This window comes from Phasianus colchicus, chromosome 32 (assembly GCF_987193195.1).
Source record: "Phasianus colchicus chromosome 32, bPhaCol1.hap1.1, whole genome shotgun sequence".
Lineage (NCBI taxonomy): Eukaryota > Metazoa > Chordata > Aves > Galliformes > Phasianidae > Phasianus > Phasianus colchicus.
The window spans coordinates 1,548,154-1,575,404 of NC_143467.1; the positions used below are offsets into that span (position 1 = coordinate 1,548,154).

Genomic DNA, 27,251 nt, shown 5'->3' on the forward strand with positions numbered 1-27,251 from the left:
GCTGGGACTGGGAGGGGTGGGAAAGGGCACTGGAAAGGACTGGGAGGGGATATGGGGATACTGGGAGGGACAGGAAGGGGATGGGAGGGGATGGGAGGGGATATGGGGGGACTGGGTGGGACTGGGAGAGGATATGGGAGTACTGGGAGGAACTGGGAGGGGTTGGGAGGGGGATATGGGTGTACTGGGAGGGGATGGGAGGGGATATAGGGGGACTGGGAGGGACTGGGAGGGGATGGGGGGGATTGGGAGGGGTGGGAAGGGGCACTGGAATGGACTGGGAGGGGAAATTGGTGTACTGGAAGGTGATGGGAGAGGATATGGGGGGACTGGGAGGGACTGGGAGGGGTTGGGAAGGGATATGGTTGTACTGGGAGGGACTGGGAGGGGATGGGAATGAATGGGGAGGGGATATGGGGGGACTGGGAGGAGATGGGAGGGGATATGGGGAGACTGGGGGGGACTGGGAGGGACTGGGAGGGGATATGGGGGGACTGGGAGGGGTGGGATGGGGTACTGGGAGGGACTGGGAGGGACTGGGCGGCCACGTGGGGGGGACTGGGAGGGGATATGAGGTAACTGGGAGGGACTGGGAGGAGATGTGGGAGGGACTGGGAAGGGATATGGGGGGCACTGGGAGGAACTGGGAAGGACTGGGAGGGGCTGTGGGGGGGCAATGGGAGGGATTGGGAGGGGGGGCGTGGCCTGGGAGGAGGGGGCGCGGTTTGGCTGGGGGGTGGGGGCGTGGCCTGATGGAAGCCCCGCCCCCCTCGCAGACCCCCCGCAGGAAGTGTGGCTCGAAGCCCCGCCCCCCAACGCCACCTTCCGGGCGGGGGTCCGCCTGCGCCTGCTGTGCCACGCCCGGGGGGGGCACCCAGCGCCCCGCCTCGTGTGGACGAAGGTGAGGGGCCCCCATGGGACCCCCAGTGGGGAGCCCCCTATGGGACCCCCCTATGGGACCCCCAGTGGGGACCCCCCTATGGGACCCCCCTATGCGACCCCCCTACGGGACCCCAGTCGGGACCCCCCTATGGGACCCCCCTATAGGACCCCCCCTATAGGACCCCTTCTATGGGACCCCCCCATGGGACCCCCAGTGGGGACCCTCTTATGCAACCCTCCCTATGGGACCCCCCCTATGCAACCCTCCCTATGCGACCCCCCCTATGGGACCCCACTATGCGACCCCCCCTATGCGACCCCCAGTGGGGACCCCCCTATGGGACCCCCCCCATGGGACCCCTATGGGACCCCCCAGTAAGACCCCAAAAAAGGACCCCCAATGTGACCCCTATGGGACCCCCCAATGAGACCCCAATGGGACCCCAAAAGGACCCCATATGGGGCCCCCAGTCAGATCCCCAATTGGACCCCCCCCAATAGGACCCCAAAAAAGGACCCCCCAAACGGACCCCCATGAGACCCCTATGTGACCCCCCAATGAGACCCCCAATGGGACCCCAAAAAGGACCCCATATGGGATCCCCCAGTGGCACCCCCCAATGGGACCCCAAAAATGGACCCCAATTGGACCCCCAAATGGGACCCCCATGAGACTCCTATGGGACCCCCCATAGGCACCCCCCAATGAGACCCCAATGGGACCCCAAAAAGGGACCCCCCCCAATGGGACCCCCCAATAGGACTTCCAATGGGGCCCCCAAGGACCCTAAAAGGATCCCCAATGGGCCCCTCAATGGGACACCCAATAAGACCCCCATGGGACCCCCCAGTGGGATCCCAAATGGGACCTCAATGGGACCCCATGATGGGACCCCCAATGGGACCCCAAAAAGGGACCCCCCAATGGGACCCCAATGAGACCCTTATGGGATCCCTGAACAGGACCCCCCTTGGGAACCCAAAGGGATCCCAATAGGACCCCCTATGGGACCCTCGAATGAGACCCCAAAAGGACCCCCAATGGGACCCCTATGGGATCCCCCAATAAGACGCCCATGGGACCCTGAAAGGACCCCAATGGGACCCCAAAAGGACCCCCAACAGGACCCCCCTTGGGAACCCCAATGGGACCCCAAAAGGACCCCAATGGGACCCCAAAAGGACCCCCAATAAGACCCACATGGGACCCCAAAAGGACCCCAATGAGACCTGAAAAGGACCCTAATAAGACCCCAATGGGACCCTCATGGGATCCCCCAATAAGACCCCCCTTGGGAACCCCAAAAGGACTCCAATAAGACCCCAATGAGACCCCAAAAGGACCCCAATGGGACCCCAATGAGACCCCAAAAGGACCCCAATGGGACCCCAATGGATCCCTATGGAACCCAATGAGCCACCCCAAAAGAACCCCGATGGGTCCCAAAGCCCCCCAGTAGCCCCCAGAGTCCCCCAATAGCCCCCCAAGCCCCAGAGTGTCCCCAAAGCCCCCCAACATCCCCCCATTGCCCCCCCAATATCCCCCCATTTCCCCCAATTCCCCCCATAGCCCCCCAATATTCCCCCATTCCCCCCCAATATCCCCCCAAATCCCCCCAATATCCCCCAATATCCCCCCATTGCCCCCTATTCCCCCCAATATCCCTCCTACAAGCCCCCATTCCCCCCCAAAGCCCCCCAATATCCTCCATTCCCCCAATATCCCCCCAAAGCCCCCCATTGCCCCCCATATCCCCCAATACCCCCCCAAAAACCCCCCAATATCCCCCCATTGCCCCCCAATATGCCCCCAATATCCCCTCAACACCCCCCAACACCCCCCAATACCCCCCCATTCACCCCCAATACCCCCCAATATCCCCCCATATCCCCCCAATCCCCCCCCAAAACCCCCCAATACCCCCCCAATAACCCCCAATATCCCCCTAAATCCCCCCAAATCCCCCCAAAATCCCCCAATATCCCCCCATTCCCCCCCATTCCCCCCCAAAACCCCCCAAAACCCCCCAATATGCCCCCAATATCCCTCAATATCCCCCCAATATCCCTCAATGTCCCCCCAATATCCCCCCAATATCCCCCAATATCCCCCCAATACCCCGAATAACCCCCCATTCCCCCCCAAAGCCCCCCAATACCCCCCCAATACCCCCAATATCCCCCCATATCCCCCCATACCCCCCCAATATCCCCAATATCCCCCATATCCCCCCAATATCCCTCAATATCCCCCCTATATCCCCCAATATCCCCCCATTCCCCCCTAATATCCCCCAATATCCCCCCAAACCCCCCAATTCCCCCCAAATCCCCCCAATATCCCCCCATTCCCCCCCATTCCTCCCCCAATACCCCCCCAAAACCCCCCAATATCCCCCATATTCCCCCAATATCCCCCCATTGCCCCCAATATCCCCCCATATCCCCCCAATACCCCCAATATCCCCCCATTCCCCCCCATTCCCCCCCAATACCCCCCCATATCCCCCCAAATCCCCCAATACCCCCCCAAAACCCCCCAATATCCCCCATATCCCCCCAATATCCCCCCATTGCCCCCAATATCCCCCCATATCCCCCCATACCCCCCCAATACCCCCCCATTCCCCCCTAATATCCCCCAATATCCCCCCAATATCCCCCAATTGCCCCCAATATCCCCCCATATCCCCCCAATACCCCCAATATCCCCCCATTCCCCACCATTCCCCCCCAATACCCCCCCAATATCCCCCCAAATCCCCCAATACCCCCCAAAACCCCCCAATATCCCCCATATCCCCCCAATATCCCCCCATTCCCCCCAATATCCCCCAATATCCCCCCAATATCCCCCCATTGCCCCCAATATTCCCCCAATGTCCCCCAATATCCCACCATTCCACCCCAATATTCCCCCAAATCCCACCAAATCCCCCCAATATCCCCCCATTTCCCCCCAAAACCCCCCAATATCCCCCCAATATCCCCCCATTCCCCCCCATATCTCCCCCATATCCCCCCAAAGCCCCCCAAGATCCCCCAAGATCCCCCCCAAGATCCCCCAATATCCCCCCATTCCCCCCCAATACCCCCAAATATCCCTCAATATGCCCCCATCGCACCCAAGATCCCCCCAATACCCCCCCAAATCCACCCAATATTCCCCCATTTCCCCCATTCACCCCCAATATCCCCCCAAAACCCCCCAATATCCCCCCAAATCCCCCCCAAAATCCCTCAATATCCCCCATTCCCCCCCAATATCCCCCCATATCCCCCCCAATCCCCCCCCAAACCCCCCATTCCCCCCCATTCCCCCCCAATACCCCCCCAATATCCCCCCAAACCCCCCAATTCCCCTCAATACCCCCAATCACCCCCAATACCCCCCCATTTCCCCCCAATATCCCCCCAATATCCCCCTATTCCCCCCCATTCCCCCCCAATCCCCCCCATATGCCCCCAATATCCCCACATTCTCCCCCAATACCCCCCCAATATCCCCCAATATCCCCCCATTCACCCCCAATACCCCCCCAAAACCCCCCAATATCCCCCCCATTCCCCCATTCCCCCCCCATACCCCCCCAAATCCCCCCAATATTCCCCCATTTCCCCCAATATCCCCCAATATCCCCCTAATATCCCCCCATTGCCCCCAATATCCCCCCAATGTCCCCCAATATCCCACCATTCCACCCCAATATCCCCCCATTCCCCCCTAAATCCCCGCAATATCCCCCCATTCCCCCCCAATATCCCCCCCATTCCCCCCATTCCCCCCCCATACCCCCCCAAATCCCCCCAATATTCCCCCATTTCCCCCAATATCCCCCAATATCCCCCATTCCCCCCCATATCCCCCCAATACCCCCAATATCCCCCCATATTCCCCCAATCCCCCCCAATACCCCTCCACTACCCCCCAATACCCCCCCAAAACCCCCCAATACCCTGAATATCCCCCCAATATCCCCCCATATCCCCCCCAATACCCCCCCAAAAGCCCCCAATATCCCCCCATTCCCCCCAATACCCCCCCAATACCCCCAATATCCCCCCAAATGCCCCCAAAATCCCCCAATATCCCCCCATTCCCCCCCAAAACCCCCCAATATCCCCCCAATATTCCCCCCCATTCCCCCCCAATATCCCCCCAAATCCCCCAATACCCCCCCAAAACCCCCCAATATCCCCCATATCCCCCCAATATCCCCCCATTCCCCCCCAATATCCCCCCATTCCGCCCCAATATTCCCCCAAATCCCCCCACATCCCCCCAATATCCCCCCATTCCCCCCAATATCCCCCCATATCCCCCCATACCCCCCCAATACCCCCAATATCCCCCATTCCCCCCCAATACCCCCCCAATACCCCCCCAAATCCCCCAATATCCCCCCAATACCCCCAATACCCCCCCAAAACCCCCCAATATCCCCCCATATCCCCCCCAATACCCCCCCAAATCCCCCCAATATCCCCCCATTCCCCCCCAATATCCCCCCATATCCCCCCAATCCCCCCCCAAAACCCCCCAGTACCCCCCCAATATCCCCCTATTTCCCCCCATATCCCCCCATTACCCCCCCCAAAACCCCCCATTCCCCCAATATCCCCCCATATCCCCCCCAAACCCCCCAATTCCCCCCAATACCCCCAATACCCCCCCAAATCCCCCCAATATCCCCCCATTCCCCCCCAATATCCCCCCATATCCCCCCAATCCCCCCCCAAAACCCCCCAATACCCCCCCAATATCCCCCTATTTCCCCCCATATCCCCCCCAATACCCCCCCAAAACCCCCCATTCCCCCCAATATCCCCCCATATCCCCCCCAATCACCCCCCAAACCCCCCAATATCCCCCATACCCCCCCAATACCCCCAATATCCCCCCCAATCACCCCCCAAACCCCCCAATATCCCCCATACCCCCCCAATACCCCCAATATCCCCCATTCCCCCCCATATCCCCCCAATATCCCCCCAATATCCCCCCAAGATCCCCCAAATCCCCCCAATATCCCCCCATTCCCCCCCATATCCCCCCCATACCCCCCCAAATCCCCCCAATCCCCCCCCACCCCCCCAATTCTGACCCCCCCCCCCCCCCCTTAGGATGGCCGCCCCCTGAAGGACGGCGTTCCTCACGTGGGGGGCGCGGTGAGCAGCCGGGAGCTGCAGCTGCTGCTCAGCCCCAGCGACAACGGCGCCGTTTACGGCTGCCAGGCGGGGGCGCTGCGGGGCGGGCCGGCGGCACGGACCAGGCTGAGCGTCATGTGTGAGCTGGGGGGGGGCTTATAGGGTCAGGGGGGGTATGGGGGCAGGGGTGGTTATAGGGGCAGGGGTGGTTATAGGGTCGTGGGGGGGGTTATAGGATCAGGGGGGGTTATAGGGTCGTGGGGGGGGTATGGGGTCAGGGGTGGTTATAGGGTCATGGGGTGGGTATAGGGTCAGGGGTGGTTATAGGGTCATGGGGGGGGTATGGGGTCAGGGGGGCTTATAGGGTCATGGGGGGGGTATGGGGTCATGGGGGGGGTTATAGGGTCAGGGGTGGTTATAGGGTCAGGGGGGGTATGGGGTCGGGGGGTGGGTATAGGGTCAAGGGGGGGGTATAGGGTCATGGGGTGGGGTTATAGGGTCATGGGGGGGGTTATGGGGTCAGGGAGGGGTTGTGGGGTGGGTATGGGGGGGGTATGGGGTCGTGGGGTGGTTATAGGGTCGTGGGGTGGTTATAGGGTCAGGGATGGGTATAGGGGCAGGGGTGGTTATAGGGGCAGGGGTGGGTATAGGGGCAGGGGTGGGTATAGGATCAGGGGTGGTATGGGGTCATGGGGGGCGTTATAGGGTCAGGGGTGGTTATAGGGGCAGGGGGTGGTTATAGGGTCAGGGGTGGTTATAGGGTCAGAGGTGGTTATAGGGTCGTGGGGGGGGTATGGGGTCATGGGGGGGGTTATAGGGTCATGCGGGGGATATGGGGTCGTGGGGGGGGTATGGGGTCAGGGAGGGGTTGTGGGGTGGGTATGGGGGGGGTATGGGGTCGTGGGGTGGTTATAGGGTCGTGGGGTGGTTATAGGGTCATGGGGTGGGTTATAGGGTCATGGGGTGGTTATAGGGTCAGCAGTGGTTATAGGGTCATGGGGTGGTTATAGGGTCAGGGGTGGTTATAGGGTCATGGGGGGGGTATGGGGTCAGGGGGGCTTATAGGGTCAGGGGGGGTTATGGGGTCAGGGGTGGTTATAGGGGCAGGGGTGGTTATAGGGTCGTGGGGGGGGTATGGGGTCATGGGGGGTTATGGGGTTGTGGGGGGGGTATGGGGTCATGGGGGGGGTATGGGGTGATGGTGGGGGTATGGGGTCGTGGGGTGGTTATAGGGTCATGGGGTGGGTATAGGGTCAGGGGGGGGTATGGGGTCGGGGGGTGGGTATAGGGTCAGGGGGGGGTTATAGGGTCACGGGTGGTTATAGGATCAGGGGTGGTTATAGGGTCAGGGGTGGTTATAGGGTCATGGGGGGGGTATGGGGTCGTGGGGTGGGTATGGGGTCAGGGGTGGTTATAGGGTTATGAGAGGCGTTATAGGGTCAGGGGTGGTTATAGGGTCAGGAGTGGTTATAGGGTCTTGAGGGGGGTTATAGGGTCAGGGGTGGTTATAGGGTCATGGGGGGGTTATAGGGTCATGGGGTGGTTATAGGGTCAGGGTTGGTTATAGGGTCGTGGGGTGGGTATGGGGTCGTGGGGGGGGTTATAGGGTCGGGGGGGGTATAGGGTCGTGGGGGGGGTATAGGGGCAGGGGGGGTTATAGGGTCAGGGGGGGGGTATGGGGTCAGGGGGGGTTATGGGGTCGTGGGGGGGGTTATAGGGTCGTGGGGGGGGTATGGGGTCATGGGGTGGGTATGGGGTCGTGGGGTGGGTTATAGGGTCGGGGGGGGTATGGGGTCAGGGGGGGGTTATAGGGTCGTGGGGTGGGTATAGGGTCAGGGGGGGGGTTATAGGGTCAGGGGTGGTTATAGGGTCGTGGGGGGGGTATGGGGTCGTGGGGGGCGTATGGGGTCGTGGGGTGGGTTATAGCATCATGGGGGGGATATGGGGTCGGGGGGCGGTATGGGGTCAGGGAGGGTTTATGGGGTGGGTATGGGGGGGGGTATGGGGTCGTGGGGTGGTTATAGGGTCAGGGGTGGTTATAGGCGCGGGGGGGGTATAGGGTCAGGGGTGGTTATAGGGTCATGGGGGGGGTTATAGGGTCATGGGGTGGTTATAGGGTCAGCGGTGGTTATAGGGTCATGGGGTGGTTATAGGGTCATGGGGTGGGTATAGGGTCAGGGGTGGTTATAGGGTCATGGGGGGGGTATGGGGTCAGGGGGGCTTATAGGGTCATGGGGGGGGTATGGGGTCATGGGGGGGGTTATAGGGTCAGGGGTGGTTATAGGGTCAGGGGGGGTATGGGGTCAGGGGTGGTTATAGAGTCAGGGGGGGGTATGGGGTCGGGGGGTGGGTATAGGGTCAAGGGGGGGGTATAGGGTCATGGGGTGGGGTTATAGGGTCATGGGGGGGGTTATGGGGTCAGGGAGGGGTTGTGGGGTGGGTATGGGGGGGGTATGGGGTCGTGGGGTGGTTATAGGGTCGTGGGGTGGTTATAGGGTCATGGGGTGGTTATAGGGTCATGGGGTGGGTATAGGGGCAGGGGTGGTTATAGGGGCAGGGGTGGGTATAGGGGCAGGGGTGGTTATAGGGTCAGGGGTGGTTATAGGGGCAGGGGGTGGTTATAGGGTCAGGGGTGGTTATAGGGTCAGAGGTGGTTATAGGGTCGTGGGGGGGGTATGGGGTCATGGGGGGGGTTATAGGGTCATGCGGGGGATATGGGGTCGTGGGGGGGGTATGGGGTCAGGGAGGGGTTGTGGGGTTGTGGGGGGGGTATGGGGTCATGGGGGGGGTATGGGGTGATGGGGGGGGTATGGGGTCGTGGGGTGGTTATAGGGTCATGGGGTGGGTATAGGGTCAGGGGGGGGTATGGGGTCGGGGGGTGGGTATAGGGTCAGGGGGGGGTTATAGGGTCACGGGTGGTTATAGGATCAGGGGTGGTTATAGGGTCAGGGGTGGTTATAGGGTCATGGGGGGGGTATGGGGTCGTGGGGTGGGTATGGGGTCAGGGGTGGTTATAGGGTTATGAGAGGGGTTATAGGGTCAGGGGTGGTTATAGGGTCAGGAGTGGTTATAGGGTCTTGAGGGGGGTTATAGGGTCAGGGGTGGTTATAGGGTCATGGGGGGGTTATAGGGTCATGGGGTGGTTATAGGGTCAGGGTTGGTTATAGGGTCGTGGGGTGGGTATGGGGTCGTGGGGTGGGTATGGGGTCAGGGAGGGGTTGTGGTGGGTTATGGGGTGGGTATGGGGTCGTGGGGTGGTTATAGGGTCGGGGGGGGTATAGGGTCAGGGGTGGTTATAGGGTCGTGGGGGGGGTTATAGGGTCGTGGGGGGGGTGTGGGGTCGTGGGATGGGTATGGGGTCACGGGTGGTTATAGGGTCGTGGGGTGGGTATAGGGTCAGGGGGGGGTTATAGGGTCGTGGGGGGGGTTTTAGGGTCATGGGGGGGGTATGGGGTCAGGGAGGGGTTGTGGGGTGGGTATGGGGTGGGTATGGGGTGGTTATAGGGTCAGGGGTGGTTATAGGGTCGTGCGGGGGGTATGGGGTGGGTATGGGGTCGTGGGGTGGGTATGGGGTCAGGGAAGGATTGTGGGGTGGGTATGGGGGGGGTATGGGGACGTGGGGTGGTTATAGGGTCAGGGGTGGTTATAGGGTCGTGGGGGGGGTATGGGGTCAGGGAGGGGTTATGGGGTGGGTATGGGGGAAGTATGGGGGGGTGTGGGGTCGTGGGTATGGGGTATGGGGTCATGGGGGGGGTATGGGGTCATGGGGTGGGTATAGGGTCAGGGGTGGTTATAGGGTCATGGGGGGGGGTATAGGGTCAGGGGTGGTTATAGGGTCGTGGGGGGGGTATGGGGACGTGGAGGGGTTGTGGGGTGGGTATGGGGTGGGTATGGGGTCATGGGGTGGGTTATAGGGTCGTGGGAGGGGTATGGGGTCATGGGGTGGTATGGGGTCGTGGGGTGGTTATAGGGTCATGGGGTGGGTTATAGGGTCGTGGGGGGGGTTATAGGGTCAGGGGTGGTTATAGGGTCGTGGGGGGGGTTATAGGGTCAGGGGTGGTTATAGGGTCGTGGGGGGGTTATAGGGTCAGGGGTGGTTATAGGGTCGTGGGGGGGTTATAGGGTCAGGGGTGGTTATAGGGTCATGGGGTGGATATGGGGTCGGGAGGAGTTGTGGGGTGGGTATGGGTGGGTATGGGGTCAGGGAGGGGTTATGGGGGGGTTATAGGGTGGGTATGGGGTAGGGAGGAGCTATGGGCCTGTGTGTCCCTATGGTCTCTATGGGTCCCTATGGGGTCTCTATGGGTCTCTATGGGTCCTTGTGTGCCCCTATGATCTCTATGGGTCCCTATGGGTCCCTATGGCCCCAATGGGGTCTCTATGGGTCCCTATGGGTCCCTATGGGGTCTCTCTGGGTCCCTATGCATCCCTATGGGTTCCCTATGGGTCCCTATGGTCCCTATGGGGTCTCTCTGGGTGCCTGTGTGCCCCTATGATCTCTATGGGTCTCTATGGGTCCCTATGCATCCCTATGGGGTCCCTATGGGGTCTCTATGGGTCCCTGTGTGCCCCTATGATCTCTATGGGGTCCCTATGGGTCCCTATGGGTCTCTACGGGTCTTTATGGGTCCCTATGCATCCCTATGGGGTCTCTATGGGTCTTTGTAAGGTCCCAATGGGTCCCTATGGGGTCTCTATGGGTCTCTTATGGGTCTCTATGGGTCCGTGTGTGTCCCTATGATCTCTATGGGTCCCTATGGTGTCCCTATGGGGTCTCTATGGGTCTCTGTAAGTTCCCAATGGGTCCCTACAGCTCTCTATGGGTCCCTATGGTCCCTATGGTCCCTATGGGGTCTCTCTGGGTCCCTGTGTGTCCCTATGAGGTCTCTATGGGTCCCTATGGGTCCCTATGGTCCCTATGGTCCCTATGGGTCCCTATGGGGTTCCTATGGGTCCCTATGGTCCCTATGGGGTCTCTCTGGGTCCCTGTGTGCCCCTATGATCTCTATGGGTCCCTATGAGTCCCTATGGTCCCTTATGGGGTCTCTATGGGTCCCTATGCAACCCTATGTGGTTCCTATGGGTCCCTATGTGTCCCTCTGGTCCCTATGGGGTCTCTGTGGGTCTCAGTGGTGTCCCAATGGGTCCCTATGTGTCCGTGTGTCCCACCGTGTCCGTGCGTCCCGCAGTCCCCCCGCAGTCGGTGTCCATCTCGGTGTCCCCGCCGTCCCCCCGTCCCGGCACTTTGGTGGAGCTGAGCTGCAGCACCAGCAGCGCCCGCCCCGCCCCCACCCTGCACTGGGACGTCAGAGGAACCACGTGGGCAACAACGGGTCCCCACTGCGCCCCATAGCGCCCCATAGCGCCCCACTGCGCCCCACTGCGCCCCACAGCGCCCCATAGCGCTCCACTGCGCCCCTTTGTCCCCATTGTGTCCCATTGTGTGTCCCATTGTGTCCTATAGTGTCCCATTGTGCCCCATTGTGCCCCACTGTGCCACATTGTGTCCCATTGTGCCCCACTGTGCCCTATTGTGCCCCACTGTGCCCCACTGTGCCCCACTGTGCCCCACTGTGCCCCATAGCGCCCCACTGCGCCCCATTGTGTCCCTTTGTCCCCATTCTGTCCCATTGTGTGCCCTATTGTGTCCTATAGTGTCCATTGTGTCCCCATTGTGCCCCATTGTGTCCCATTGTGCCCCATTGCGCCCCATTGTGTCCCATTGTGTCCTATTGTGTCCCATTGCGCCCCACTGCGCCCCATTGTGTCCCTTTGTCCCCATTGTATCCCATTGTGTCCTATTGTGTCCCCATAGTGCCCCATAGTGCCCCATTGTGTCCCATTGTGTCCCATTGTGCCCCATTGTGCTCCATTGTGTCCCACTGTGTCCCATAGTGCGCCATTGTGTCCCACTGCGCCCCTTTGTCCCCATTGTGTCCCATTGTGTGCCCTATTGTGTCCTATAGTGTCCCATTGTGTCCCATTGCGCCCCACTGTGTCCCATTGTGCCCCCATTGCACCCATTGTGCCCTATTGTGCCCCATTGTGTCCCATTGTGTCCCACTGTGTCACCATTGTGTCCCACTGTGCCCCACTGCGTCCCTTTGTCCCCATTGTGTGCCCTATTGTGTCCTATAGTGTCCCATTGTGTCCCATTGCGCCCCACTGTGTCCCATTGTGTCCCATTGTGTCCCATTGTGCCCCATTGCGCCCCATTGTGCCCTATTGTGTCCCATTGTGTCCCATTGTGCCCCATAGTGCCCCATTGTGTCCCACTGTGTCACCATTGTGTCCCACTGTGCCCCACTGCGTCCCTTTGTCCCCATTGTGTCCCATTGTGTGCCCCATTGTGTCCTATAGTGTCCCATTGCGCCCCATTGTGCCCCATTGTGTCCCATTGTGTCCCATTGTGTCCCATTGTGCTCCATTGTGTCCCACTGTGTCCCTTTGTCCCCATTGTGTCCCATTGTGTGTCCTATTGTGTCCCACTGTGTCCCACTGTGTCCCATTGCGCCCCATTGTGCCCCCATTGTGCCCCATTGCGCCCCCATTGTGCCCCATTGCGCCCCCATTGTGCCCCATTGTGTCCCATTGCGCCCCATTGCGCCCCATAGTGCCCCATAGTGCCCCATTGTGTCCCACTGTGTCACCATTGTGTCCCACTGTGCCCCACTGCGTCCCTTTGTCCCCATTGTGTCCCATTGTGTGCCCTATTGTGTCCTATAGTGCCCTATTGTGTCCTATAGGGCCCCATTGCGCCCCATTGCGTCCCATTGTGTCCCATTGTGCCCCACTGTGCCCTATTGTGCCCCACTGTGCCCCACTGTGCCCCATAGCGCCCCACTGCGCCCCACTGCGCCCCATTGTGTCCCTTTGTCCCCATTGTGTCCCATTGTGTGCCCTATTGTGTCCTATAGTGTCCCATTGTGTCCCATTGTGCCCCATTGTGCCCCATTGCGCCCCATTGTGCCCTATTGTGTCCCATTGTGCCCCCATTGTGCCCCATTGTGCCCTATTGTGTCCCATTGCGCCCCATTGTGTCCCATTGTGACCCATTGTGCCCCATTGCACCTCCATTGTCTCCACTGTGCCCCATAGCGCCCCACTGCGCCCCACTGCACCCCATTGTGTCCCTTTGTCCCCATTGTGTCCCATTGTGTGCCCTATTGTGTCCCATTGCGTCCCACTGTGTCCCATTGTGCCCCACTGTGTCCCATTGTGTCCCATTGTGTCCTATTGTGTCCTATTGTGCCCCATTGTGCCCCATTGTGCCCCCATTGCGCCCCATTGTGCCCCACTGTGTCCCATTGTGTCCCATTGCACCCATTGTGTCCCATTGTGCCCCATTGTGCCTCCATTGTCCCCAGTGTCCCATAGTGTCCCATAGTGCCCATTGTGCCCCATTGTCCCCACTGTGCCCCATTGTGTCCCATTGTGACCCATTGTGCCCCATTGCACCTCCATTGTCTCCACTGTGCCCCATAGCGCCCCACTGCGCCCCATTGTGTCCCTTTGTCCCCATTGTATCCCATTGTGTCCTATTGTGTCCCCATAGTGCCCCATAGTGCCGCATTGTGTCCCATTGTGTCCCACTGTGTCCCATAGTGCCCCATTGCGTCCCATTGCGTCCCTTTGTCCCCATTCTATCCCATTGTGTGCCCTATTGTGTCCTATAGTGTCTCATTGTGTCCCACTGTGCCCCATCGTGCCCCGCTGTGCCCCATTCTGTCCCATTGTCCCCATTGTATCCCATTGTGTGCCCTACTGTGTCCTATAGTGCCCCATTGTGCCCCACTGTGTCCCATTGTGTCCCATAGTGCCCCATTGTGTCCCCACTGTGTCCCATTGTGTCCCATTGCGCCCCACCCTTGCCCCATTGTGTCCCTCTGTCCCCCATTGTGCCCCATTGTGTCCCATAGTGCCCCATTGTGTCCCCATTGTGCCCCATTGTGTCCCACTGTGTCCCATTGTGCTCCATTGTGTCCCACTGTGTCCCATTGTGTCCCATTGTGTCCCATTGTGCCCCCATTGCACCCATTGTGCCCCATTGTGTCCCATAGTGCCCCATTGTGTCCCATTGCGTCCCTTTGTCCCCATTCTATCCCATTGTGTGCCCTATTGTGTCCTATAGTGTCCCATTGTGTCCCCATTGTGCCCCATAGTGCCCCATTGTGTCCCATTGTGTCCCACTGTGTCACCATTGTGTCCCACTGTGCCCCACTGCGTCCCTTTGTCCCCATTGTGTCCCATTGTGTGCCCTATTGTGTCCTATAGTGTCTCATTGTGTCCCACTGTGTCCCATTGTGTCCCATTGTGTCCCATTGTGCCCCCATTGCACCCATTGTGCCCCATTGTGCCCCATTGTGTCCCCACTGTGTCCCATAGCGCCCCACTGCGTCCCTTTGTCCCCATTGTGTCCCATTGTGTGCCCTATTGTGTCCTATAGTGTCCCATTGTGTCCCATTGCGCCCCATTGTGCCCCATTGTGTCCCATTGTGTCCCACTGTGTCACCATTGTGTCCCACTGTGCCCCACTGCATCCCTTTGTCCCCATTGTGTCCCATTGTGTGCCCTATTGTGTCCTATAGTGTCCCATTGTGTCCCATTGTGCCCCACTGTGTCCCATTGAGTCCCTTTGTGCCCCATTGTGCCCCACTGTGCCCCATTGTGTCCCATTGCGCCCCACTGCGCCCCACTGCGTCCCTTTGTCCCCATTGTGTCCCATTGTGTGCCCTACTGTGTCCTTTAGTGTCCTATAGTGCCCCATTGTCCCCACTGTGCCCCATTGTGTCCCATTATGTCCCATTGTGCCCCCATTGCACCCATAGTGCCCCATTGTGCCCCATTGTGTCCCACTGTGCCCCACTGTGTCCCTTTGTCCCCATTGTATCCCATTGTGTGCCCTATTGTGTCCTATAGTGCCCCATTGTGTCCCATTGTGTCCCATTGCGCCCCACTGCGTCCCATTGTGTCCCTTTGTCCCCATTGTGCCCCATTGTGTCCCATTGTGTCCCATAGTGCCTCATTGTGCCCCCATTGTGTCCCATAGTGCCCCATTGTGCCCCATTGTGTCCCACTGTGCCCCACTGTGCCCTATTGTGCCCCATTGTGCCCCATTGTGCCCCATTGCACCTCCATTGTCTCCACTGTGCCCCATAGCGCCCCATAGCGCCCCACTGCGCCCCATTGCGCCCCACTGCGTCCCTTTGTCCCCATTGTATCCCATTGTGTGCCCTATTGTGTCCTATAGTGTCCCATTGTGTCCCATTGCGCCCCATTGTGCCCCATTGTGCCCTATAGTGTCCCATTGTGTCCCATTGTGCCCCATTGTGCTCCATTGTGTCCCACTGTGTCCCATTGTCCCCCATTGTGCCCCATTGTCCCCCACTGTGTCCCATTGTGCCCCACTGTGTCCCATTGTGTCCCATTGTGTCACCATTGTGCCCTATGGTGCCCCACTGTGTCCCGCAATGCCCCATTGCACCTCCATTGTCCCCATTGCGCCCCACTGCATACCCCAATCCCCCATCCATCCCACAATGCCCTGGGTCACACATCCCACAATGCCCTGGGTCAGCCATCCCACAATCCCCCATCCATCCCCCAATCCCCCCCATATCCCACAATCCCCCATATATCCCCCAATCCCCCATCCATCCCACAGTGCCCCGGGTCACACATCCCACAATGCCCCGGGTGACACATCCCACAATGCCCTGGGTCACACATCCCCCAATCCCCCATCCATCCCACAATCCCCCATATCCCACAATGCCCCAGGTCACACATCCCACAATGCCCTGGGTCACACAGCCCCCAATCCCCTCCATATCCCACAATGCCCTGGGTCACACAGCCCCCAATCCCCCCCATATCCCACAATGCCGTGGGTGACACATCCCACAATGCCCTGGGTCACACATCCCCCAATCCCCCATCCATCCCACAATGCCCCGGGTCACACATCCCCCAATCCCCCATCCATCCCCCAATCCCCCCCATATCCCACAATCCCCCATATATCCCACAATCCCACATCCATCCCACAATTCCCCGGGTCACACATCCCACTATCCCCCCCATATCCCACAATGCCCCGGGTCACACACCCCCCAATCCACCCCATATCCCACAATGCCCCGAGTCACACATCCCACAATTCCCCATCCATCCCACAATGCCCTGGGTCACACCCCCCCCAATCCCCCATTCATCCCCCAGTCCCCCCCATATCCCACAATTCCCCGGGTCACATACCCCCCAATCCCCCCCATATCCCACAATGCCCTCGGTGACCCATCCCACAATGCCCCGGGTGACCCATCCCACAATGCCCTGGGTCACACATCCCACATTCCCCCATCCATCCCACAATGCCCCGGGTCACACATCCCCCCATCCCCCCCATATCCCACAATGCCCCGGGTGACCCATCCCACAATGCCCTGGGTCACACATCCCACAATGCCCCGGGTCACAGCCCCCCAATCCCCCCATCCATCCCACAATGCCCCGGGTCACACACCCCCCAATCCCCCCCATATCCCACAATGCCCTGGGTGACACATCCCACAATGCCCCGGGTCACACACCTCCCAATCCCCCCCATATCCCACAATGCACCGGGTGACCCCTCCCCCAATCCCCCCCATATCCCACAATGCCCCGGGTCACACCCCCCCCAATCCCCCCATCCATCCCACAATGCCCCGGGTCACACATCCCATAATGCCCCGGGTCACACCCCCCCCAATCCCCCCATCCATCCCACAATGCCCCGGGTCACACATCCCACTATGCCCCGGGTGACCCATCCCACAATGCCCTGGGTCACACATCCCACATTCCCCAATCCATCCCACAATGCCCTGGGTCACACATCCCACATTACCCCATCCATCCCACAATGCCCCGGGTCACACATCCCCCCATCCCCCCCATATCCCACAATGCCCCGGGTGACCCATCCCACAATCCCCCCATCTATCCCACAATGCCCTGGGTGACCCATCCCACAATGCCCCGGGTCACACCCCCCCATTCCCCCCCATAACCCACAGTGCCCTGGGTCACACCCCCCCCCAATCCCCCATTCATCCCCCATTCCCCCCCATATCCCACAATGCCCCGGGTGACCCATCCCACAATGCCCTGGGTCACACAACCCACAATGCCCCGGGTCACACCCCCCCAATCCCCCCATCCATCCCACAATACCCCGGGTCACACACCCCCCAATCCCCCATCCATCCCACAGTGCCCTGGGTCACACAACCCACAATGCCCCGGGTCACACCCCCCCAATCCCCCCATCCATCCCACAATACCCCGGGTCACACACCCCCCAATCCCCCATCCATCCCACAGTGCCCTGGGTCACACATCCCACAATGCCCCGGGTCACACCCCGCCATTCCCCCCCATATCCCACAATTCCCCGGGTCACACCCCCCCATTCCCCCATCCATCCCACAGTGCCCTGGGTCACACATTCCCCATCCCCCCCATATCCCACAGTGCCCCGGGTGACCCATCCCACAATGCCCTGGGTCACACATCCCACAATGCCCCGGGTCAAACATCCCCCCATCCCCCCCATATCCCACAATTCCCGGGTGACCCCCCCCCCCAATCCCCCCCATATCCCACAATTCCCCGGGTCACATAACCCCCAATCCCCCCCATATCCCACAATGCCCCGGGTGACCCATCCCACAATGCCCTGGGTCACACATCCCACAATGCCCTGGGTCACACCCCCCCCAATCCCCCCCATATCCCACAATGCCCTGGGTGACACATCCCACAATGCCCTGGGTCACACATCCCACAATCCCCCATCCATCCCACAATGCCCTGGGTCACCCCCCAGCCCCCAATCCCCCCATCCATACCACAATGCCCCGGGTCACCCCCCCCCCAATGCCCCCATCCATCCCACAATGCCCCGGGTGACCCATCCCACAATGCCCCGGGTCACACATCCCACAATGCCCCGGGTCACACATCCCCCATCCCCCCCATATCCCACAATGCCCCGGGTCACACACCCCCCAGTCCCCCCCATATCCCACAATGCCCTGGGTCACACATCCCCTCCGTTTCCCCCCATCCATCCCACAATCCCCCATATCCCACAATGCCCCAGGTCACACATCCCACAATCCCCCCATCCATCCCACAATGCCCCGGGTCACACATCCCATAATGCCCCGGGTCACACCCCCCCCAATCCCCCCCATATCCCACAATGCCCCGGGTCACACCCCCCCCCAATCCCCCCATCCATCCCACAATGCCCCGGGTGACCCATCCCACAATGCCCCGGGTGACCCATCCCACAATGCCCTGGGTCACACATCCCACATTCCCCCATCCATCCCACAATGCCATGGGTCACACATCCCACAATGCCCCGGGTCAGACATCCCCCCATCCCCCCCATATCCCACAATTCCCCGGGTGACCCCCCCCCAATCCCCCCCATATCCCACAATTCCCCGGGTCACATAACCCCCAATCCCCCCCATGTCCCACAATGCCCCGGGTGACCCATCCCACAATGCCCCGGGTCACACCCTCCCATTCCCCCCCATATCCCACAATGCCCTGGGTCACCCCCCCCCCCCCCCAATCCCCCCATCCATCCCACAATGCCCCGGGTCACACACCCCCCCCAATCCCCCCCATCCCACATTGCACCGGGTGACCCCCCCCCCAATCCCCCCCATATCCCACAATGCCCCGGGTGCCCCACCCCACAATGCCCCGGGTCACACCCCCCCATTCCCCCCCATCCATCCCACAATGCCCCGGGTCACACATCCCACAATGCCCCGGGTCACACCCCCCCATATCCCACAATGCCCCGGGTCACCCCCCCCATCCCCCCCCATATCCCACAATGCCCCGGGTCACCCCCCCCATCCCCCCCCATATCCCACAATGCCCCGGGTGCCCCACCCCAATCCCCCCCATATCCCACAGTGCCCCGGGTCACACACCCCCCAATCCCCCCATATCCCACAATGCCCCGGGTCACACCCCCCCCCAATCCCCCATTCATCCCCCAATCCCCCCCATATCCCACAATGCCCCGGGTGACCCCCCCCCCCAATCCCCCCCATATCCCACAATGCCCCGGGTCACACACCCTCCCAATCCCCCCCATATCCCACAATGCACCGGGTGACCCCTCCCCCAATCCCCCCCCATATCCCACAATGCCCCGGGTCACCCCCCCCACTCCCCCCCATCCATCCCACAATGCCCCGGGTGCCCCACCCCACAATGCCTTGCGCCCGCAGGCTGCCCGGCTTGGCGCTGCCGGCGCTCCCCGCGCCGTTCGGCGGCTGGCAGTCGCGCTCCTCGCTGCGGCTCCGCGTCGGCGCCGAGGACGCGGGGCTGAGCGTCGCCTGCAGGGCCAGCGCCGAGCGGCTGGGCGTCACCGTCAGCGCCCAGACCCGCCTGCAGCTGCGCCGTACGTCTGCAGCCCATAATAATCCCAGCGCTGGGCCCACAGCACCCCATAGCCACCCCATAGTGATCCCATAGCCACCCCATAGCGACGTCTTAACCACCCCATAGCCACCCCATAGCGACCCCATAGTGATCCCATAGCGACCCCATAGCCTCCCCATAGCCACCCCATAGCGACGTCTTAACCACCCCATAGCCACCCCATAGCCACCCCATAGCAACCCCATAACCACCCCATAGCCACCCCATAGCGACCCCATAGCGACCCCATAGCCACCCCATAGCCACCCCATAGCGACCCCATAGCGACCCCATAGCCACCCCATAGCCACCCCATAGCGACCCCTTAACCACCCCATAGCAACCCCATAGCAACGCCATAGCAACCCCATAACCACCCCATAGCAACCCCATAACCACCCCATAGCCACCCCATAGCGACCCCATAGTGATCCCATAGCGACCCCATAGCCTCCCCATAGCCACCCCATAGCGACGTCTTAACCACCCCATAGCCACCCCATAGCCACCCCATAGCGACGTCTTAACCACCCCATAGCCACCCCATAGCCACCCCATAGCAACCCCATAACCACCCCATAGCCACCCCATAACCACCCCATAGCGACCCCATAACCACCGCATAGCCACCCCATAGCGACCCCATAGTGACCCCATAACCACCCCATAGCGACCCCATCATAACCCCAGCGCTGAGCCCACAGCACCCCATAGCCACCCCATAGCCACCCCATAGCCACCCCATAGCGACCCCATAGCCACCCCATAACCACCCCATAGCGACCCCATAACCACCGCATAGCCACCCCATAGCGACCCCATAGTGACCCCATAACCACCCCATAGCGACCCCATAGCGACCCCATAACCACCCCATAACCACCCCATAGCGACCCCATAACCACCCCATAGCAACCCCGTAGCCACCCCATAGCGACCCCATAACCACCCCATAACCACCCCATAACCACCCCATAGCGACCCCATAGCGACCCCATAGCAACCCCATCGCCACCCCATAGCCACCCCATAGCGACCCCTTAACCACCCCATAGCAACCCCATAGCAACGCCATAACCACCCCATAGCCACCCCATAGCGACCCCATAACCACCCCATAGCCACCCCATAGCGACCCCATAGCGACCCCATAACCACCCCATAACCACCCCATAGCAACCCCGTAGCCACCCCATAGCGACCCCATAACCACCCCATAACCACCCCATAACCACCCCATAGCGACCCCATTGCGACCCCATAGCAACCCCATCGCCACCCCATAGCCACCCCATAGCGACCCCTTAACCACCCCATAGCAACCCCATAGCAACGCCATAGCCACCCCATAACCACCCCATAGCGACCCCATAGCAACCCCATAGCAACCCCACAGCAGCCCCATAGCCACCCCATAGCAACCCCATAGCCACCCCATAACCACCTCATAACCACCCCTTAACCACCCCATAGCAACCCTATAACCACCCCATAACCACCCCATAGCAACCCCATAGCAACCCCATAACCACTCCTTAACCACCCCATAACCACCCCATGACCACCCCATAGCAACCCCATCACAACCCCACAAGAACCCCATAAGAACCCCGTCACTGACCCTATAGCAACCCCATAACAACCCCATCACTGACCCCATAAGAACCCCATAAGAACCCCATAAGAACCCCACAGCCCATAAGAACCCCATAACAACCCCATAACAACCCCACAGTCCATAACAACCCCATAAGAACCCCATCACAACCCCATAATAGCCCTACAGCCCATAAGAACCCCATAAGAACCCCATAAGAACCCCATAATAATCCTACAGCCCATAAGAACCCCATAAGAACTCCACAGCCCATAAGAACCCCATCACTGACCCCATAGCAACCCCAGCACAACCCCACAGCCCATCACAACCCCATAACAACCCCATCACTGACCCCATCACAACCCCATAAGTACCCCATAACAACCCCATCGCAACCCCACAGCCCATAACAACCCCATAAGAACCCCATAAGAACCCCACAGCCCATGCACCCCACGTGACCCCATTTGACCCCACACGACCCCATATGACCCCACTTGACCCCACATGACCCCATAAACCCCATATCCCCTACATGACCCTACATGACCCTATATCCCCCGCATGACCGCACGTGACCCCACGTGACCCCATAAACCCCACATCCCCTACATGACCCTACATGACCCTATATCCCCTGCATGACCCCACGTGACCCCATTTGACCCCATATGATCCCATATGATCCCATTTGACCCCACACGACCCCATAAACCCCATATCCCCTGCATGACCCTACGTGACCCTATACCCCCCACATGACCCCACGTGACCCCGAGTGACCTCATGTGACCCCACATGACCCCATTTGACCCCATATGACCCCATTTGACCCTGTATGACCCCACATGTCCCCATAAACTCCACATCCCCAACATGACCCTACATGACCCTATGTGCCCCACGTGACCCCATTTGACCCCGCGTGACCCCATGTGACCCCACGGAACCCCACGTAACCCCACATGACCCCACATGACCCCACGTGACCCCATAAACCCCACAGCCCCAACATGACCCTACATGACCCTATGTCCCCCACATGACCCCACTTGACCCTGCATGACCCCGCGTGACCTCATGTGACCCCATGTGACCCCACGTGACCTCACCTGACCTCATTTGACCCCATATGATCCCATTTGACCCCACATGACCCCACATGACCCCATTTGACCCCACATCCCCGACATGACCCTACGTGACCCTATATCCCCCACGTGACCCCGCGTGACCCCACGTGACCCCATTTGACCCCATATGATCTCATTTGACCCCACATGGCCCCATTTGATCCCATAAACCCCACATCCCCAACATGACCCTACATGACCCTATGTCCCCCACATGACCCCACTTGACCCTGCATGACCCCGCGTGACCCCACGTGACCTCACGTGACCCCACTTGACCCCATATGATCCCATTTGACCCCACATGACCCCACATGACCCCATAAACCCCATATCCCCCACGTGACCCCATTTGACCCCGCGCGACCCCACGTGACCTCACGTGACCCCACTTGACCCCATATGATCCCATTTGACCCCACATGACCCCATAAACCCCATATCCCCCACGTGACCCCATTTGACCCCGCGCGACCCCACGCGACCCCACGCGACCCCACGCGACCCCACGTGACCCCACGTGACCCCAGACCCCCCGCTGGTGTCGCTGCCCGCTGAGCCCATGGTGGTCCTGGAGGGGGGAGGGGCGGAGCTGAGCGCCGCTGTCAGAGCCCAGCCCCCAACGCAGAGCTGCGTCTGGAGCCGCGATGGGACGCAGCTGAGAGACGGTGGGGGGGACTGGGACGGACTGGGAGGGACTGGGAGGGGGTATGGGGGGGATATGGGGGGATATGGGGGGATATGGGGGGATATGGGGGGACTGGGAGGGACTGGGAGGGGATATGGGGGGATATGGGGGGTTATGGGGGGATATGGGGGGACTGGGAGGGACTGGGAGGGACTGGGAGGGGATATGGGGGGGATATGGGGGCATATGGGGGCATATGGGGGGATATGGGGGGACTGGGAGGGGGTATGGGGGGTTATGGGGGGTTATGGGGGGATTGGGAGGGGCTGGGAGGGGATATGGGGGGGATATGGGGGGTTATGGGGGGATACGGGGGGATATGGGGGGACTGGGAGGGGGTATGGGGGATATGGGGGGACTGGGAGGGACTGGGAGGGGCTGGGAGGGGGCATGGGGGGGATATGGGGGAGCTGGTAGGGACTGGGAGCGGGTATGGGGGGGATATGGGAGGTTATGGGGGGACTGGGAGGGACTGGGAGGGGATATGGGGGGGATATGTGGGGACTGGGAGGGACTGGGAGGGGCTGGGAGGGGGTACGGGGGGGATATGGGGGGTTATGGGGGGGCTGGGAGGCACTGGGATGGACTGGGAGAGGGTATGGGGGGGATATGAAGGGGATATGGGAGGTTATGGGGGGACTGGGAGGGACTGGGATGGACTGGGAGAGGGTATGGGGGGGATATGGGGGAGCTGGGAGGGACTGGGGGGGGGTATGGGGGGGATATGGGGGGTTATGGGGGGACTGGGAGGCAGTATGGGGGGGATATGGGGGGACTGGGAGGGACTGGGAGGAACTGGGAGGGGGTATGGGGGGGATATGGGAGGTTATGGGGGGGCTGGGAGGGGGCATGGGGGGCATATGGGGGGATATGGGGGGAGTGGGAGGGACTGGAACGGACTGGGAGAGGGTATGGGGGGGATATGAAGGGGATATGGGAGGTTATGGGGGGACTGGGAGGGACTGGGACGGACTGGGACGGACTGGGAGGGGGCATGGGGGGGATATGGGGGGACTGGGAGGGATTGGGAGGGATTGGGAGGGGGCATGGGGGGGATATGGGGGGGGATATGGGGGTATATAGGGGGACTGGGAGGCAGTATGGGGGGGATATGGGGGGACTGGGAGGGACTGGGATGGACTGGGAGGGGGCATGGGGGGATATGGGGGGATATGGGGGGACTGGGACGGACTGGGACGGACTGGGAGGGTCCATACAGACCCATCCTGCCCCATACAAACCCATATTGACCAGCACTGATCCGTACCCACCCATATTGGTCTGTACTGGTCCGTACTGGTCTATACTGGGCCACACTGGTCCATACCGGCCCATAATGAACCACACTGGCCCATACAGCCCTGTACTGGTCCATACTAACCTATATTGACCCATACTGGTCTGTACTGGTCTGTACTGGTCCATACTAACCTATACATCCCCACACTGGTCTGTACTGGTCCATACTGGTCCATACTGGTCCATACTGGTTCATACTGGTCCATTCTAAGCTATACATTCCCATATTGATCTGTACTGGTCCATACTGGTCCATACTGCCCCATACTGGTCCATACTAACCTATACATCCCCATACTGGTCCATACTCCTCCATACTGGTCCATACTGGTCCCCACTGCCCCATACTGGTCCATACAGGTCCATACTGCCCTGAACTGGTCCATACCAACCTATACATCCCCATACTGGTCCATACTGGTCCATACTGGTCCATACTGGTCCCCACTGCCCCATACTGGTCCATACAGGTCCATACTGCCCCGAACTGGTCCATACTAACCTATACATCCCCATACTGGTCCATACTGGTCCGTACTAACCCTTACATCTCCATACTGGTCCATACTGGTCCATACTGCCCCATACTGGTCCATACTAACCTATACATCCCCATACTGGTCTGTACTGGTCCGTACATCCCCATACTGGTCCATACTAACCTATACATCCCCATACTGGTCCATACTGGTCCGTACTAACCTATACATCCCCATACTGGTCCATACTGGTCCATACTGGTCCATACTGGTCCGTAGAGTCAATTCCCCGTCCCACCAGCAGAGGGCGCTCGCCTGCGGCTGCGCGGGACGGCGCTGCTGGTGGCCAACGCGACGCGGGGGGACGCGGGGCTCTACGGCCTGAGCTGCAGCAACAGCGAGGGGAGCGGCAGCGCCGCCGTGCGCCTCGTCGTGCACTGTGAGCGGGCAGCGACACCTGGCGGCCGGGAGGGGAACTGCAGGGGGGGGGAATATGGGGAGATACGGAGGTACCATAGAGAAACCAGAGACACATAGGGACACATGGAGACCTATAGAAACCCCATAGAGACCCATAGGGACCTATAGAAACCCCATAGAGACACATAGGGACCCATAGGGACCCATAGGGACCCATAGAGACCCCACAGAGACCAATAGCGACACATAGAGACCCCATAGAGATCCATAGGGACCCATAGAGACCCCACAGAGACCCCACAGAGACCCATAGCGACACATAGAGACCCCATAGAGATCCATAGGGACCCATAGGGACCCATAGAGACCCCACAGAGACCCATAGCGACACATAGAGACCCCATAGAGATCCATAGGGACCCATAGGGACCCATAGAGACCCCACAGAGACCCATAGCGACACATAGAGACCCCATAGAGACCCACAGAGACCCATAGGAACCCATAGAGACACATAGAGACACATAGAGACCCCATAGAAACCCCATAGAGACCCATAGGGACCCCATACAGACCCATAGAGAACCATAGAGACCCCATAGAGCCCCATAGGGACCCATAGAGACCCCATAGAGACCCATAGAGACCCATAGAGCCCCATAGGGACCCATAGAAACCCCATAGAGACCCATAGAGACCCATAGAGACCCCATAGAGACCCATAGAGACCCCATAGAGCCCCATAGAGACCCACACCCCCCATAGAAACCCCATAGAGACCCATAGAGCCCCATAGAAACCCCATAGAGACCCATAGAGACCCATAGAGCCCCATAGAGACCCATAGAGACACATAGAGGCCCATAGAAACCCCATAGAGACCCATAGGGACCCCATACAGACCCATAGAAACCCCATAGAGACCCATAGAGACACATAGAGACCCCATAGAGACCCATAGAGACCCATAGAGACCCCATAGAAACCCCATAGACACCCATAGAGACCCCATAGAGACACATAGGGACCCATAGAGACCCATAGAAACCCCATAGAGACCCATAGAGACCAATAGAGCCCCATAGAGACCCATAGAGACACATAGAGGCCCATAGAAACCCCCATAGAGAGACCCATAGAGACCCATAGAGACCCATAGAGACCCATAGAAACCCCATAGAGACCCATAGGGACCCATAGAGACCCCATAGAGACCCCATAGAGACCCATAGAGACACATAGAACCCCATAGAGCCCCATAGACACCCATAGAAACCCCATAGAGCCCCATAGAGACACATAGAAACCCATAGAACCCCCCCTTAGAGACCCATAGAGCCCCATAGGGACCCCATAGAAACCCCATAGAGACCCATAGAGACCCCATAGGGACCCATAGAGACACATAGAGACCCATAGAGCCCCATAGGGACCCATAGAGACCCATAGAGACACATAGAACCCCATAGAGCCCCCTAGAGACTCATAGAGCCCCATAGGGACCCATAGAAACCCCATAGAAACCCATAGAGACCCATAGAGCCCCATAGAGACCCATAGAGACCCATAGGGACCCATAGGGACCCATGGGGACCCATAGTGACCCCATAGAGACCCCATAGGGACCCATAGAAACCCCATAGAGACCCATAGAGCCCCATAGAGACCCATAGAGACACTTAGAGACCCCATAGAGCCCCATAGAGACCCATAGAGACCCATAGAGACGCATAGAGACCCATAGAGACCCATAGAGACACATAGAGACACATAGAGACCCCATAGAGACCCATAGAAACCCCATAGAGCCCCATAGGGACCCATAGAAACCCCATAGAAACCCCATAGAGACCCATAGAGACCCATAGAGACCCCATAGAGACACATAGAGACCCATAGAGACCCCATAGAGACCCATAGAGGCCCATAGAGACCCATAGAGACCCCATAGAGACACATAGAGACCCATAGAGACCCATAGAGACCCATAGAGGCCCATAGAGACCCATAGAAACCCCATAGAGCCCCATAGAGCCCCATAGAGACCCATAGAGACCCATAGAGACCCATAGAGACACATAGAGACCCCATAGAGCCCCATA

The 27,251-nt window shown here is 60.0% G+C and overlaps 1 protein-coding gene across 6 annotated transcripts in view; it reads left to right on the forward strand.

The window, feature by feature from the left end:
- NPHS1 (NPHS1 adhesion molecule, nephrin) overlaps positions 1-27,251 on the forward strand; it is a 79,059-nt gene that overhangs the window by 32,218 nt on the left and 19,590 nt on the right. For 5 of the 6 annotated variants that reach the window (XM_090128156.1, XM_090128152.1, XM_090128157.1 and 2 more), the window contains exons 12-15: positions 777-901; positions 6,007-6,169; positions 22,794-22,931; positions 25,031-25,168. In XM_090128156.1, coding sequence (XP_089984282.1) covers positions 777-901; positions 6,007-6,169; positions 22,794-22,931; positions 25,031-25,168 — 564 coding nt within the window. The remainder of the gene's footprint in view (positions 1-776; positions 902-6,006; positions 6,170-22,793; positions 22,932-25,030; positions 25,169-27,251) is intronic. The other variant, XM_090128153.1, reaches the window with a different exon arrangement.